This window comes from Engystomops pustulosus, chromosome 7 (genome assembly GCF_040894005.1).
Source record: "Engystomops pustulosus chromosome 7, aEngPut4.maternal, whole genome shotgun sequence".
Lineage (NCBI taxonomy): Eukaryota > Metazoa > Chordata > Amphibia > Anura > Leptodactylidae > Engystomops > Engystomops pustulosus.
This window is the reverse complement of record NC_092417.1, coordinates 178836372-178851680: the sequence shown is the minus strand read 5'-3', so window position 1 is coordinate 178851680 and position 15309 is coordinate 178836372. Positions and strand designations below refer to the sequence as shown.

At 49.7% G+C, this 15309-nt stretch overlaps 2 protein-coding genes across 4 annotated transcripts in view; one reads left to right on the top strand and one right to left on the bottom strand.

Annotated features, from left to right (window-relative positions):
* Nucleotides 1-211: 211 nt before the first annotated feature.
* TFIP11 (tuftelin interacting protein 11) lies at nt 212-11989 on the bottom strand. 3 transcript variants are annotated; one of them, XM_072119069.1, is made up of 13 exons: nt 11845-11989; nt 9402-9607; nt 8616-8754; nt 7753-7909; nt 6819-6946; nt 6561-6713; nt 5249-5752; nt 4969-5072; nt 4022-4190; nt 3091-3334; nt 2399-2541; nt 1849-2014; nt 212-718 (listed from the first exon to the last, which is right to left on the bottom strand). In XM_072119069.1, the coding sequence occupies exons 1-13, from the start codon at nt 11962-11964 to the stop codon at nt 369-371; spliced, it is 2583 nt and encodes an 860-aa protein (XP_071975170.1). In that variant the 5' UTR covers nt 11965-11989; the 3' UTR covers nt 212-368. The 3 variants fall into 3 exon arrangements, with proteins under 3 accessions (XP_071975170.1, XP_071975172.1, XP_071975171.1); XM_072119071.1 differs by lacking the exon at nt 11845-11989 and adding an exon at nt 11537-11758; XM_072119070.1 differs by lacking the exon at nt 11845-11989 and adding an exon at nt 11380-11436.
* The window catches only part of LOC140071393 (catalase-like), a 17899-nt gene continuing 14144 nt past the window's right edge, over nt 11555-15309 (top strand). The window contains exon 1 of the mRNA XM_072119072.1: nt 11555-11656. Coding sequence (XP_071975173.1) covers nt 11570-11656 — 87 coding nt within the window. The 5' untranslated portion in view covers nt 11555-11569. The remainder of the gene's footprint in view (nt 11657-15309) is intronic.

The following is a 15309-nucleotide window of genomic DNA, read 5'->3' as shown; positions in this document are numbered from 1 at the left end:
TGTGCACAGAATGTGTCTCCCTCCCTCTCTAAGGCTGCTGGGGGAGCTCTGCACAGAATCACTCTCCTCCCCCCTCTGGCAGCTGATAATAAATCCCCTTCTTACACCCCTTACAGGAAGAGTCTTCTCAGCTATACAGCCATGAACTGCAGAGGATTTGCTCCCGTCTATCTGGCTAATAGACACAAGTCCTAAATTAGGACGCCGCTCGTTAACTCTCATCTTTAATTTATCAGCCAATATGGCAAAAGTTTCAAGCACAAGTTAAGAAACTCATCAGAAATGAGTAGGAATAATGTAGGATAATTTATACAAAATACTTCAGTCCTTGTTGAGGCGGCAGACTCCGCTCAGTATTCAGGCCCCGCCTACTTGGCCATGTCTATGAGGCTCTGCAGGGAGGTGGGCACCCAGGTCTTCTCCCCCTGCACATAGACCACGCCCCGGTCGATGTAGATGACGATGCGGTTGAAGTTGTACAGCTGCTTCCCCTCGTGTCTCTTCCCGATGAGCGGCATGAAGACGATGTTGTGCTCCTCGGCCTTGGACTGGATCAGGTCCTTGAAGTTCATGGGGACGTTGGCGACCCCGATGCCCCTCTGTGCGATGCTCTCCGCGTCCCGCCGCTCCTGCATGGCCTCGTACTGGAAGTCCTTCCTTCTCTCCGTCTGGGTCAGGTAGGCGATGCTTTCCCGGGCGCCGGGCTGCATGTACGCTCCTAAGGGCAGAGGGAATGGATTAACATACAGACGGGTCAGCCTACAAGTGCACCAGGGGCGGATCTGAACCCCCTACAGACACATGCAAGTGCACCAGGGGCGGGTCTGATCTTCTACAGACACCTGCAAGTGCACCAGGGGCGGGTCTGATCTTCTACAGACACCTGCAAGTGCACCAGGGGCGGGTCTGATCTTCTACAGACACCTGCAAGTGCACCAGGGGCGGGTCTGATCTGTTTGCAGACACCTGCAAGTGCACCAGGGGCGGGTCTGATCTGTTTGCAGACACCTGCAAGTGCACCAGGGGCGGGTCTGATCTCCTACAGACACCTGCAAGTGCACCAGGGGCGGGTCTGATCTGTTTGCAGACACCTGCAAATGCACCAGGGGCGGGTCTGATCTGTTTGCAGACACCTGCAAGTGCACCAGGGGCGGGTCTGATCTGTTTGCAGACACCTGCAAGTGCACCAGGGGCGGGTCTGACCTGTCTACAGACACCTGCAAGTGCACCAGGGGCGGGTCTGATCTGTTTGCAGACACCTGCAAGTGCACCAGGGGCGGGTCTGATCTGTCTACAGACACCTGCAAGTGCACCAGGGGCGGGTCTGATCTGTCTACAGACACCTGCAAGTGCACCAGGGGCGGGTCTGATCTGTTTGCAGACACCTGCAAGTGCACCAGGGGCGGGTCTGATCTGTTTGCAGACACCCGCAAGTGCACCAGGGGCGGGTCTGATCTGCCTACAGAAACCCACAAGTGCACCAGGGGTGGGTCTGATTTGCCTACAGAAACCCACAAGTGCACCAGGGGCGGGTCTGATCTGCCTATAGTCACCCACAAGTGCACTAGGGCCGGCTCTGATCCGCCTACAGAAACCCGCAAGTGCACCAGGGTCCTGTCTGATCCCCTAAAGACCTCTGCAAGTGCACCAGGGGCGGATTTGATCTGCTTACAAACACTCACAAGTGCACTTGGGGCGGGTCTGAACCCCTACAGACACCAACAAGTGTAAAAAAGTGAAATAACTCAAAATACAAGCCCTCCGCCTGCTTCACTGAGCGGTGCTGGAGGGTTTGTAGAAATATAACAAAACGATTGGACCTCACGACCCGGAGCCGAGTGCACTCACCGACATTAGAGGACACGGCGCGATTCATTATGTCCAGCGCTTCGTTAAACCTGTCCTTGATTCCCGGATGGGCCAGGATCTGGTCTGAGAACATGGACTTCCAGCCCAGGTACCACTTTGTGATCTCCTCGTAGTTTGGATTATTACTGAGCCACGAGCACAGAACCTGCAGGGAACAAGATGGGCGAAATTTGGATTTTCAAACTTTGCATTCAGACAAGCGTTTCGCTCCTCACCAAGCGCAGTGCCATAGATTGTACAGTGGATGCGTGCGGGATTGCAGCTCAGCCTCATCCCCTCCAGACCATCTGATAAGTCTGGCGAGTGGTGGGTGCTGGGTGTCAGACCCTCATCAATCTGATACTGATGACATATCCTTAGGATAAATGGTTAAGAATTATGGAATACCCCTTTAAGAATGCAGAGAGATTAACAGCACAGACGCCTCTCTGTCGTGTTTTAGCGTATAACCCGATTACACACGAGTCTGATTGAAGCTGGGCCAGCCTGCGAGTGTGTGCGGCACGAGCCCGGTCTATAATCTACTTACCTGCAGCCACTTAGGGAAGAAATGCTTCTCCAGGAGCCCCACGAGGCTGGAGAGAGCGATCATCCCCTCCCAATCCATCACCCAGTGGAAGACGTCCATGTGCTGCTGGTGCGGATTAATGACGAACTCTCCGAGACACAAACCTGCCAGAGAGACCAAAGCCAGAGCCAAAGATTAGCAGAGACTCCTATTTTTTTTTTTAACTGCTCGTAAGTCCAGTTCTGGGAGAACACAGAACCACAAGCTTGGTTGAAAGATGATCTTATCTTTAATATGACACCAGCAGCACGTTTCTAGGTGCTATAGAACCAAAAAAATAGGGGCTTCAGCAGTGACATTTTCCATTGCAATCACAAAACTTGACTCGTGTGAAAATGAGGAGAGAAGAGTCATATTTGCTTGACTTTGGGAGATATTTTCATAAGTAAAAGGATGAGATTTCACATAATAGGAAGGGAATTCTAGAAAGGACATTTCATCCCCAACCTGAAGTGGCTGAGAGTTTAGTGGGGTAAAACCTGGTGAGAAGACCCCGATGTATCAGCCACCTCTGGCACTAGGTCCTGCAGAGGATAGACCCAGCAGACCGGCTCAGTTTGGTGTAGTATCCTGATCTGGGGGGTCCCCAAGTGTAATTTGCATTAATATCAATACTCTGGACCACCCCTTTAATATCCAGTCTTTCCCCTTACCCAGCTTGGGCACAATGTTCTTCAGCATGAAGGCCTCCCAGGACCCGGGGGTGAACACCTCCTTCCAGGGCTGCAGGATGAGCTTGGCCGAGGAGTCGCTGGGGTGCCACTTCTGCAGGGCGTTTGCCAGCTTGTTCCTGATTGGAGAGAACAGCGGCTCCAGCCGCGACTGCATCAGTGGTAGCCAGGGGTGGATCCACGAGTGGATCGGTACCGTGTCCGTCAGCGGGTTCCAATTCTCCACCTAAAGTTATTATATCCACAAAACAAGACGCTGGGCTGTTATACAATATATAAGGCTCACGGTGACTTGTGCAACTACTTTCATTGCTGTAGTGAACTAAAGCGACCGCACAGAGAGCCCTGATTGCACCGTTTTGTGTACACAGCTCCCATGCAAGTTAATGTGTCTGCAGAGATACATAATACCAAGATATCTTGCATGTTCTGCTATGGTCTGTAGACACAAGGGGTTGTACCAAGTTACACCCTATCCAACAAGTCAGTGGAGGATCCGACTGCTGGGATCCCCACCAATCACAAGATAGGGACCCCCAAGAAACCTGCAGAACTGACACTTCATTCCATAGCATGGCAGTGTCAGACATTGCAAAGCACAGGGGTATCTCTATCATATACTGTCTACTAGATCCCCGTTCTTCGGATTGATGGGGGTCCTGCTTTTTGTGATCCGTGGGGGTCATCAGTGTGGATAAGGAATAAAATGCAAATCTGGTGCAACCCTTTAAGTGAGAAGGGACAGAAGGAGTGGAGTCAGACATGACTCAGACTACACAGGGGAGGTTTGTAGTCTGTAACCATGGAAACAGATGTATACACAAATGGCGGCTTATTTTTCTGATTAAAACTTTTTGGAGTTCACTTTAGTGTAATATAGTGTAATAAACAACCTTTGCGGCCGATTACTGACCTCTTTCTGTAATTTAGGAAAAATAAGTTGGTCCATAATATTATCCAGGATCCAGACAGGCAACAAGTGGACCCAGCTGTCCAGGAAGTCCACCATGGGCGAGCAGTTCCTGGGCTGCCACTGCGAGATGACGTTTCTCAAGAACGGGACCCACGTATCCCAAAGAAGCCTGCAAAAAAAGAATAAATAAAGTTACAATTTTGAGTCTGAAATCTCACCTTGTGAGGCCCCCAAAATGTCCAATCACAATCCATCCTGACAAACCAGGGACATTACTCCTAGATCCAGGCACCGGGACTGTGGGATCTTCTTATATGTGTTATCCATGGTCTCCTTCCTCTTAAAAATCAACTTTAACAATTATGCTAATGACCAGAGCCCCCTTCCTTGCTGTAGCTTCACAGGTTGTTACACTGTCACCTTCTGCTCTTTTTTTTTTAAAGCTTTCTCCTTTGAAGTGTGACAGCTTGTGAAGCTACAGCGTGGAGGGGCTCTGGTACATCATTACAATTTTAAAAGTTGATTTTAGAAGGAAGGAGGCCACAGATAACAGATAGTCCCGGGGCCTGGATCTAGGAGTAATGTCCCTGGCTGCAATTCTATCCCATTAAAGTGAATAAAGACCTACAATACGGAGCTCAGCCAGTATACAGCGTACGCAGTGTATTCAGCCAGTATACAGCGTACGCAGTGTATTCAGCCAGTATACAGCGTACGCAGTGTATTCAGCCAGTATACAGCGTACGCAGTGTATTCAGCCAGTATACAGCGTACGCAGTGGAGCTTGCGAGGCAGTGAAGAAATCACAGTGCTCATCCGAACACTGCAGTCTCTTCCTACAGGGCGGGGGAAGCTAGATAAGTAACAATGAGAACATACAAGAATAGATCTTCCACATTAGTCATGTACACCCCCTCTAAAGGGTAAAGCTAGAAGCCAGGATGTACCTGTGATATGTGTCCATAGCTGCGTCCTGTGCACTGTGGGACAAGTGTCCTTCCTCCAGGAGATTCTTCCACGTGCTCATAATATCGATCCCGTACAGCGGATCCTAAACCAGAATTACACCATTATGCAATGAAAAAAAAGCTAAAAACTGCAGTGAACCTGCTACAATTCATCAGCTGATAACAGAGAACAATAGCTTCCTCCTCCTGCCATGAAGGTGAGTAATACAGTAATATTTGTAGAGCCACATATACGCCCATGTGGATTTAGTGGACTCACCCTTAGGGGGTTCCAGTCTTTGAAGTATTCTTTCATCAGGGGGTAGACGATGGCCACCGCCAGGTCCGTCTTCCCTGACATTTTGTATTCCTCGTAATACTTGTCCTGCAGCATCTGGAATATCCGCGCCGACTCGTCCAGCGTCAGGGGGTGGTCAGAGCCGGGCTGCATCCTCTCCTCGCACTCCTCCACCGTCTTCAGGACCTGGCTCAGGTTATAGATGGCCTTGTCCTCCCGGGATAACACTTCGGAGAGCTTCTCCAGCTCGTGGGTCAGATTCACCACCATGTCGCTCTCGTACTGCAGCTGCCGGTCATTCTGGATGATCTCCTGCTCCGTCATCTCAATCAGGAGCTGCAGGTTGTGCTCCAGTTCTGGCAGAGCAAACCCCTGAGGCTTCTCCTCCTTCCCGGCCACGGGGGTCTCACCCGGGATGTTGTGTTTGTGGGAGATCTGACTGTAGCTGTAGTAGACTTTCTGCTCTCGTCCGGTCATATCAATCACCTGCACGGCAGAAAACACATTCACCTGTGAAGAAATACAATCTGCAGGAGGCCCCATAACATCCATAGGCCCCAATGGGACAAGTCAACACATACACCTCTATTCAGGCATGTACCCAACAAAGGGGCTAACATTCAGAACATTACATATGGGCTTAATGGCCTCCGTCCCTGTCTATGGAAACGTTTATAGTGTACACTAGGAGCCAAGTGCATGCAGATAACAAGATATGATCCCAGCCGTAGCTGCATGTTGGGGGTACAGCACTTAGAACCCCAGCTAATCCCTGTAAGGCTTTCTTCATATGTGGTGTCACATTGTATGCCCATACTCCTATAGGGAGCAGCTCATAATGATCATCCCTTATGTACAGGGCTTAAAGGGGGTTTCCCACAAAGGCAAGTTAGGCCCTATCCACAGGATAGGGACTAACTTGCTGATCAGTGGGGGTCTCAGTGCGGAGACTCCCACAGATAGCGAAAACGATGGGTCCGATGGATCCAGCTTCTCAGACTAATGGAGCAGACGGCCGCACATGACCGTTCCGCTCCATTAATCTCTATGGAGCTGATGTAAATCGGTGAGCGCTGTGCTCTGCAATTTCCGTCTGCTCCATTAATCTCAGCACTGAGACCCCCACTGATCAGCAAGTTAGGCCCCATCCGGTGAATAGGGCCTAACTTGCCTTCGTAGAATTGTTCTCTGGAAAACTCCTCCTTATGATTGACATCCCTTTCCCATAGTAGGGATAGACATGTAAATGATAGACATCCAGCACAGGGGACTCTTATATCTGGGCTTGACTAACCTTGACTTGTGATATTTCCCTCTGGGGAGCAGACATTGCTTTCCCCCCGATCCCCTTGGCCTTCAGCTCCTCCACCGTCTTGTACGTGTACTTGGGCTTCTTCTTGCCTCCTCCAGGATCCTTTCTCCATTGACTCAATTCTTTCTGAAATTCCTGGATATAACAATAAAAAAAAATAATGTTCATACTGTGGATTTCTAACAAAGCAAATGACTTCCGATCCTGCGCTCCCTGCGATGAGACGTCCACGTTACTGACCTTCTCCTCCTCTTCCTCAGAATCCACGGTAGGGAAATCCTCCAGCGACTGCTTGGTCCTCTCTGAGCCGTAGGCGCCCACCGCTCCTTTACCTTTTCTTTGCTTCGCCTCGATGGGAGCAATGATACCTGATCAACAAAAAACTATCCCATTAGATTCTCAGAAAAATTATAGATTGCAACATTTTTATGCAGCTATAAATGACATCATTTTCTTATACATATACATACAGGCGGTCCCCTACTTAAGAACACTCGACTTACACACGACCCATAGTTACAGACAGACCTCTGGATATTGGTAATTTCATGTACTTTAGTCCTAGGATACAATAATCAGCTGTAACAATTATCACAGGTGTCTGTAATGAAGCTTTAGTGTTACTCCTGGTTCTTATGTAAATCCAACATTTTTAAAATCCAATTGTCACAGAGACCAAAAAAGTTCTGGCTGGGATTACAGTGATAAAATATACAGTTCCGACTTACATACAAACTCAACTTAAGAACAAACCTACAGGACCTATCCTGTACGTAACCCAGGGACTGCCTGTATTATACACACATTGCTTTAAAATCTCTGCTTGCAGGCATGTAACCTGATGCAGACTGCCCCCTGCAGTGCAGGTACTACCTCTGCAGTATGTGCTGCTGCAGTCCCTCTACTTGTTTCGGCACTAACTGAAAGCAAGCAGAGGTCTTCCACACAGTCTGTACACCAGCAATACTAAGCGGACAGCGAGCGACACACACACTGATGTTAACAATGAAGAGGAGGTGACAGTGGCTGCAGGGTGTCCTTGCTCAAACGAGTGATGGGTGCAGATAGCTATGCTGAGATTCCCCCCCCTCACCTCCCTCCCCCATCTGATATTGATGGCCGGTCCTCAGGCAATGAATATTCTGCTCCTGGAGAACCTCTTACAAGCAGTTACCTTGCGCATTCTTCCCCAAGCCTTTCCCGTGGACGTATCCCATCTTCTGCAGCAGTCTCTGACCGATTCCCTTCGTGTGTCTCTCCCAGGAGCCAAAGTCATTATTGGACTTGATTCCGCCGGCAAAAGTTTTCTGTGCCGGCTTGAAATTTCCACCCTGTAAGATGAAGACATAAAACCATTTACATGAGACAGCAGGACCCTCATCTGACCGGAGTGTCCCTGTGAATGTGATACATGACGGAGCCCTCACACATCGCTGGTAACAACATGTAATCATCAGGTTTCTTTAAATATGTTCACCCATCACATTATCACATCTGGTGTAGCTATGGACATAGAGCAATGGTCATCCAGGGCCTCCTGATTCACGGGTGCACAACATATTTTACATGATTTGTGCAGGTGGAATGTGATACACTATTTCACCTTAAAGGGGTTGTCCCACAAACCAAGTTAGGCCCTTTCCACAGGATAGTGGCTAACCTGCAGATCGGTGGGGGTCTCAGTGATGAGACCCCCACAGATTACGAGAGCAAGGGGTCTGATGGGGTCCCAGGTACCTCAGTCTGACCCCTCGTAGCTCCCGGAGATTAATGGAGCAGGCAGCTGCACATGACTGTTCTGCTCCATTTATCTCTATGGAGATGACGGGGGATCAGTGAGCGCGGCGCTCAGTAATTTCCGTCAGCTCCATTGAGAAGCATGAAGCAGAACGGTCATGCGCGGCCCTGCGTCTGTGGATAAGGCCTAACTTGTACCACGGCACAACCCCTTTAAGAGGGAGCTATGCCTGCCCTGGCCATAACATGATGAGCACGATGCCAGACCCTGACACATTGTGACGCAGCAGGATCACGCACCGTTCTCAGCTTCTTGGGCTGGAATTCCTCTACTTTCGGCGGGGCCTCGTTTTCGGAGTCGCTGTCGGACTTCTCCTCCGCTGCAGGCTTGCGGAGCCCGGCGCTGATGAAGTTCACCGGTGCTGAGTAATCACGTGACCTTAAAGAGGGAACGAAAACAGATGTTTGTCTAACTTTGTGAACCTCTCATTTTGCAAGGTATAGTGCAGCCTGATCGCTCATTCCCTAGCCGCAGCAATGGGGGTCCCGTCTACCACTGAGGGGGCTCAGCTCTTTCCATCTGTGCCCTAGACTAACTGCGGCAGCACAGACGCCGGATGGTGGGGCCTTACAGAGCAGCGGCTGGGGGATAGGCTCCTCTATTGGTGGTCCCATCATTTTGACCCCATTTATGACCCAATCCCCCTCAAGTCTAAGAATTTAAAGGGAACCTGTCAGTTTGAGACCCTAAACCAACTGCAGCTCCTGGACCTGTGGTTTAGTGTCCAACACTGACCTGTCCACGGGCACAATATAAAAAGACAAACATTTATACTCCCCCTAGAAGAGGCGCATCGGACCCACACCTGAAGATCCCAGAACCAGAACCTCATCGAGCATTGTGACAAGTGAAGCAGGAAAACACATGGGACAGGGTGGGTCACATGGTTGTGTACCATGACATGTATTTAAAGGGTAACTCCAGTTCTATACCACGAGGGAAGCCTGAAAGGCGCTGAGCACTCGGACCCTGCAGAGCGAGTCCGTTGTGTGGGTGCTGGGTCACCCGTCTCCTGCTGCACTTACTTCTTGCCCCCGAAGCTCGGCCTCTCGTCATCGGAGTCCCTCTCCGCCCACATGCCGTAGGTGGCCTCCTCCTTGGTCTGCCAGTGCTTGCGGCGGTTGGGGTTGAACTCGTTCTGGATGTCCCAGTCTGTGATCTGGAAGCTTTCCATCTCCACGCCATCGCTGTCCTCATCCTTCCCGTATAGATGTGACATAGACATGATGACCTGAGGAGCGGAGCACAGAGGTAAGTGCACAGGACAATGGCGGATCACCGGGGGGGGGGGGGACTACAAGTCCCAGTCTACCCTGACAAAACAGGATCCGTGCACAAAGACCCGACTGTGTATAACAGCCTGCCCCCCCCTGGCATGGCATGACTGCATGGATGATGGGGGCTGTAGTTGTACAGCAGCTGGATAATCACATGATGGGACCACTGGTTAACAGAAGGACTAAAGGGGTTTACCGAGAGGTGGCAAAAACCCTCAAGGACACCCAACACGAGCGAAATCAGCAGGAATCCCCCCCCCCAGTACAATCCTGGGAATATAAATCCATATATCACAGTCCTGCTGCTACTAACAACATACACAAAGATCTGGTTACACATCTCTCCAGGGACAATACATAACACTGGCTGCAGAGAGCACAGAGCACAGCAGTGTGAGGTCTGATTACACATCTCTCCAGGGACAATACATAACACTGGCTGCAGAGAGCACAGAGCACAGCAGTGTGAGGTCTGATTACACATCCTTCCAGGGACAATACATAACACTGGCTGCAGAGAGCACAGAGCACAGCAGTGTGAGGTCTGATTACACATCTCTCCAGGGACAATACATAACACTGGCTGCAGAGAGCACAGAGCACAGCAGTGTGAGGTCTGATTACACATCTCTCCAGGGACAATACATAACACTGGCTGCAGAGAGCACAGAGCACAGCAGTGTGATGTCTGATTACACATCTCTCCAGGGACAATACATAACACTGGCTGCAGAGAGCACAGAGCACAGCAGTGTGAGGTCTGATTACACATCTCTCCAGGGACAATACATAACACTGGCTGCAGAGAGCACAGAGCACAGCAGTGTGAGGTCTGATTACACATCCTTCCAGGGACAATACATAACACTGGCTGCAGAGAGCACAGAGCACAGCAGTGTGAGGTCTGATTACACATCTCTCCAGGGACAATACATAACACTGGCTGCAGAGAGCACAGAGCACAGCAGTGTGAGGTCTGATTACACATCTCTCCAGGGACAATACATAACACTGGCTGCAGAGAGCACAGAGCACAGCAGTGTGATGTCTGATTACACATCTCTCCAGGGACAATACATAACACTGGCTGCAGAGAGCACAGAGCACAGCAGTGTGAGGTCTGATTACACATCTCTCCAGGGACAATACATAACACTGACTGCAGAGAGCACAGAGCACAGCAGTGTGAGGTCTGATTACACATCTCTCCAGGGACAATACATAACACTGGCTGCAGAGAGCACAGAGCACAGCAGTGTGAGGTCTGATTACATATCTCTCCAGGGACAATACATAACACTGGCTGCAGAGAGCACAGAGCACAGCAGTGTGAGGTCTGATTACACATCTCTCCAGGGACAATACATAATACTGGCTGCGGAGAGCACAGAGCACAGCAGTGTGAGGTCTGACTACACATCTCTCCAGGGACAATACATAACACTGGCTGCAGAGAGCACAGAGCACAGCAGTGTGAGGTCTGACTACACATCTCTCCAGGGACAATACATAACACTGGCTGCAGAGAGCACAGAGCACAGCAGTGTGAGGATATGGCCCCAGTGCACTCGGAGAAGCTACAATCCTGGAATATAAATCCCTATTTCACAGTCCTGCTGCTACTAACATCATACACAAAGGTCTGACTACACATGGTCCCTGTGATCATCCCTTACACCGGCTGCACAGAACACAGCAGTGTGAGGATGTCAGCTCCACATCCTACCATTAGGCCTCTGCTGTGGAGGACCAGGGGATGCAAGTATCTGAGAAGGGGATACCTTTAATTAGTATAATTAGTACAGCTGAGTGGGAAAGAAGGCAATATACTGTGTGCCCGGTAGGGGGCGGGGTCAGGGGCGTGGTTCAGGGTATATAATTGCCTCTTCTGCCCCTCTCCCTCAGGCTGTGAGGTGATGGCGGACCAGGGTGAAAGCTGTACTACTGCCCCCAGCAATGGGACGACATGTAATCCCAGCACCACAGCGGCTCAGCCTCCAGATGTAAGTGTACAGTGCTTCCATTCACTGACAGGAAGCGGCTGCAGTGTAGAGCATGGTGGACAGGCCCCGCCGGCTGTACTATACGATGATACCCGGGCTGTGGCCTGACCAGTTCTATACATTATATATAGTCTCCGGTCACTGCTGTATCTGCGGCCCCGGGACACCGGAACAGCTGTCGTAATTACCTCAAACCCGGCTCCGCGGCTTTCTACACCGGAGGACGGAAATCTACGGCAAGCGGCGAGGGACTGATCACTAGCCACGCCTCTTTCAGTGACGCGCAAGGCATGCGCCACGCTAAGCATGCCGGGACTTGTAGTCCGGGAGCGCGCTCTCCACTTGTTGCCATAGAGATAACACTAATATTGCGCTTATCTAACAGGAAACAGAATTTTGACTAAAATTGTGGGTTTTCTTGGTAAATTGTGTGACATTAAAAACGTTGTACAGTTTTCCATGTAAAACCTTTACCCATGTCATCATATAGACCGTTACTGCTGCTGTTTTTGGCACGAAGTCGATTGTGGCGTTTGCGACTTTACGGAGCGACATTATTCTGTGTAAAAATAAAAATTACAATTTATCATTTAATAAGAAGCAAAACACAAATCCGTTTTGCCATGGCGGTCACAAAGGCGTCAGATGCTTTACGGAGAGTTTCGGGCCACATAGCGCGAGCATTCGCCTGTGCTTATGGGGCCCTCGGGTAGAATTGCGTAGGACCTGAAAAGCAGCCATGAGCACGTGTAATAATGGGATATGTCCTAAAAGAGGCAATGGGGCACATTTACTAAGGGCCCGTCGGACGCATTTCTGTCCGGTTTCCTGAATATTTCCGTTTTGCCCTGGGTTTTTGGTGTACGCAGTCGGATTTTGGCGTATCGGCAGCGGCTTGCTTGCAACACAAATCGGGGACGTGGCCGTCGGACAACTCGACTCATTCGGACAAACCACGGAATTTAAAATGCAAATTGTGTCGCAAGATCAAGCACTCACATGCATCAGGAAGAAGAAGGTGAACTCCGGCGGGGGTAGCGACACATTCAAGAAATCGGGCGCATGCTGTAAGTGAATCGCGGCAGCTCCGAATCCTCGTCAGACATTCTGGATCGGCGGCGTCAGCGGGATGGGTAGATAAATGTGCCCTTATGAGTTGAAATATTAAAACATCTTGCAATAAAGAGACAAACCTAATCGAGCCTGAAGAATGTAGAACAAAAATTCCTTTATGTGCCATAAGCCGATTCCCTTGTTAGTTTTTTTTAATCCTCCTTTCTATGTAGCCGTGTAAGGGCTTGTTTTTTACAGGACATTCTTAAAGGGAACCTACCACCCCGATTCTACCTATAAAGGTAGAAGGGGTGGTAGGTGGATGAATGGGACGTGAGGATAGCCCTTTTTGGGCTAATCCTCACGTCCCGGCTATCTTTTAGAAAAGTTTATTGCGGGCATATGCAAATTTATTTATGCGGCTACTGGGGCGTGGAGTAGCCGGACATGAGGCTACTAGTCGCGGCTACTCCACGCCCCAGTAGCCACATTACTCCGCCTACTATTTAATCTTCAGCGCGCAGCTCCTCATAGCTGCGCGCCCTCGTCTGAGTCCCCTGCGTTCTGCGCATGCGCAGAACCCAGGCCTTTGTCTGCGCAGCCGCGGCTCCAGGGCCGGAGCTACTGCGCATGCGCAGTAGGCCGCAGATGCCGGGGGACTCGGACGAGGGCGCGCAGCTACGAGGAGCTGCGCGTCGAAGATTAAATGGTAGGCGGAGTAATGTGGCTACTGGGGCGTGGAGTAGCCGCGACTAGTAGCCTCATGTCCGGCTACTCCACGCCCCAGTAGCCGCATAAATAAATTTGCATATGCCCGCAATAAACTTTTCTAAAAGATAGCCGGGACGTGAGGATTAGCCCAAAAAGGGCTATCCTCACGTCCCATTCATCCACCTACCACCCCTTCTACCTTTATAGGTAGAATTGGGGTTGTAGGTTCCCTTTAAGTTTTTATTGACCGCTTAGTTTTGTTTTCTTTTTCTTCAGGTGGGGAGATGACAAAAAAAGAATTGGAGGATGATGAATAAGGTCACAGGCGCCATAAATCACTAGGGTGTGCCCTATATAAATGGGAGGGGCATAAGATAATATATGCACAGTGCACTAATTATATCACGGTGGCTCTCGTTAGGTGTACTGTAGTGTTTCGTAATATACATTATTACAGATTAGTCATTATTCTCCTGCAAAAGTCTGAGATTTTTTCGTAGAGAGGAGATTACAGAAATGCCTTGGTGTTACATAATCCTGAGATTATAATCATAAACCGGTAATTTCATAATTGAGGGAATCATGGAGTAATAAGATCATGTTTGTTTATAGGCTTCAGAGTAATTGCTGCATATGAGCCGGGGGCCGTCAATTGTTCATCTAAGGGAGATTAAGATATTTGCCGTGTGAACAGGACACAGGGCCGGCTCCAGGTTCCAGTAGGCCCCTGGGCAACCGAGCCTCAGTGGGCCCCTTTGCAGTGAACTCAAACGGCGGCATCAAAAACTCAGAAACTCAGACTCTTCTGTTCCCTAAATTATTCCATAGTTTATTATACCAAACAGCCCACTAGGGTAATTTTATGTACAAGCCCCCACATGGTTATTTTCTATGAAGCCCCGTTGGATTCATTAGATACAGACCCCCTCACCCACATGGATTCCTTATGTACAGCCTTATGTGGGCCCCCCAGCAGCCCTGGGCCCCAGCACTTGCCCGGGTATGTCCAGTGCTGACGCCGGCCCTGACAGGACACATCACATCCAAGCTATAACCTTGCAGCAGTAGTGATTGATGACCCTATAGGACAGACCCCAACGATCCCATAAAATATCGAGGACTTAAAGTGGACCTGTCGCCCATAAAAAACGCACTTGGTCCTAGCGCTCCCCCATTTTTAGCAGTGATGAACTGCTAGCTTTATCTGAACCCTTCAAAACTGCAGCACCGTACTTTAGTAAGCAGCTCCTAGTGCATTTTTTTTATTTTATGGGTGACAGGTCCCCTTTAATGATCATGTGACCCACGGCCTGCGCCAGCACCGGACATACCTGGGCAAGTGCCGAGGCCCAAAGCTGCCCCTGTGGTTAAATCTGTCCCTGGGAGCCTATGTAATTAAAATAAAAAGGGCCTGAGGGGGCTCTTTGTAGATAAACTAGGGAATATTTTGGGGAACAGGGGGCTGTCGCCCAGGGGCCTACTGATACCTGGACCCGCCTTGATGTGACCCAACGTGATCCTAAATAATACACACAAATATCTCTATTGTAGGTTTGATAAAACATAAAGTCTATGACGTTCAGGGCAGGCGTAGCATTGCCTTCTAGGTTTTATAGGCTTCTTTTACGAGGATTTGTAATCTGCTCACCCCATATAACACAGAGGTTGATGGACGTGTTTAATCCACAGCCCCAATAGAACATACCAGTCCTTTGTAGAGCGCCACATACTTCATACATCTCACCCAACCAGTATCTCAGACTATTATCTCATCTCATTCCCAGACCCTACACCACAAATGTGGACGTTTTTACACGAGATTTAGTATTTTTGAGATTAGCGATGTTGGAGGAGTCAGGCGGCCGCTTCTCTCCTCACCTTCCTAATGT

Bases quoted from the DNA above. Each gene is read 5' to 3' on its own strand.
- TFIP11 (XM_072119069.1), bottom strand. From the start codon at position 11,964: ATGCTTAGCGTGGCGCATGCCTTGCGCGTCACTGAAAGAGGCGTGGCT. The intron at 9,608-11,844 runs GTAATTACGACA...TCCGCTCCTCAG, and splicing joins GCCGCGGAGCCGGGTTTGAG to GTCATCATGTCTATGTCACA. The intron at 5,073-5,248 runs GTGAGTCCACTA...ATTCTGGTTTAG, and splicing joins AAGACTGGAACCCCCTAAGG to GATCCGCTGTACGGGATCGA.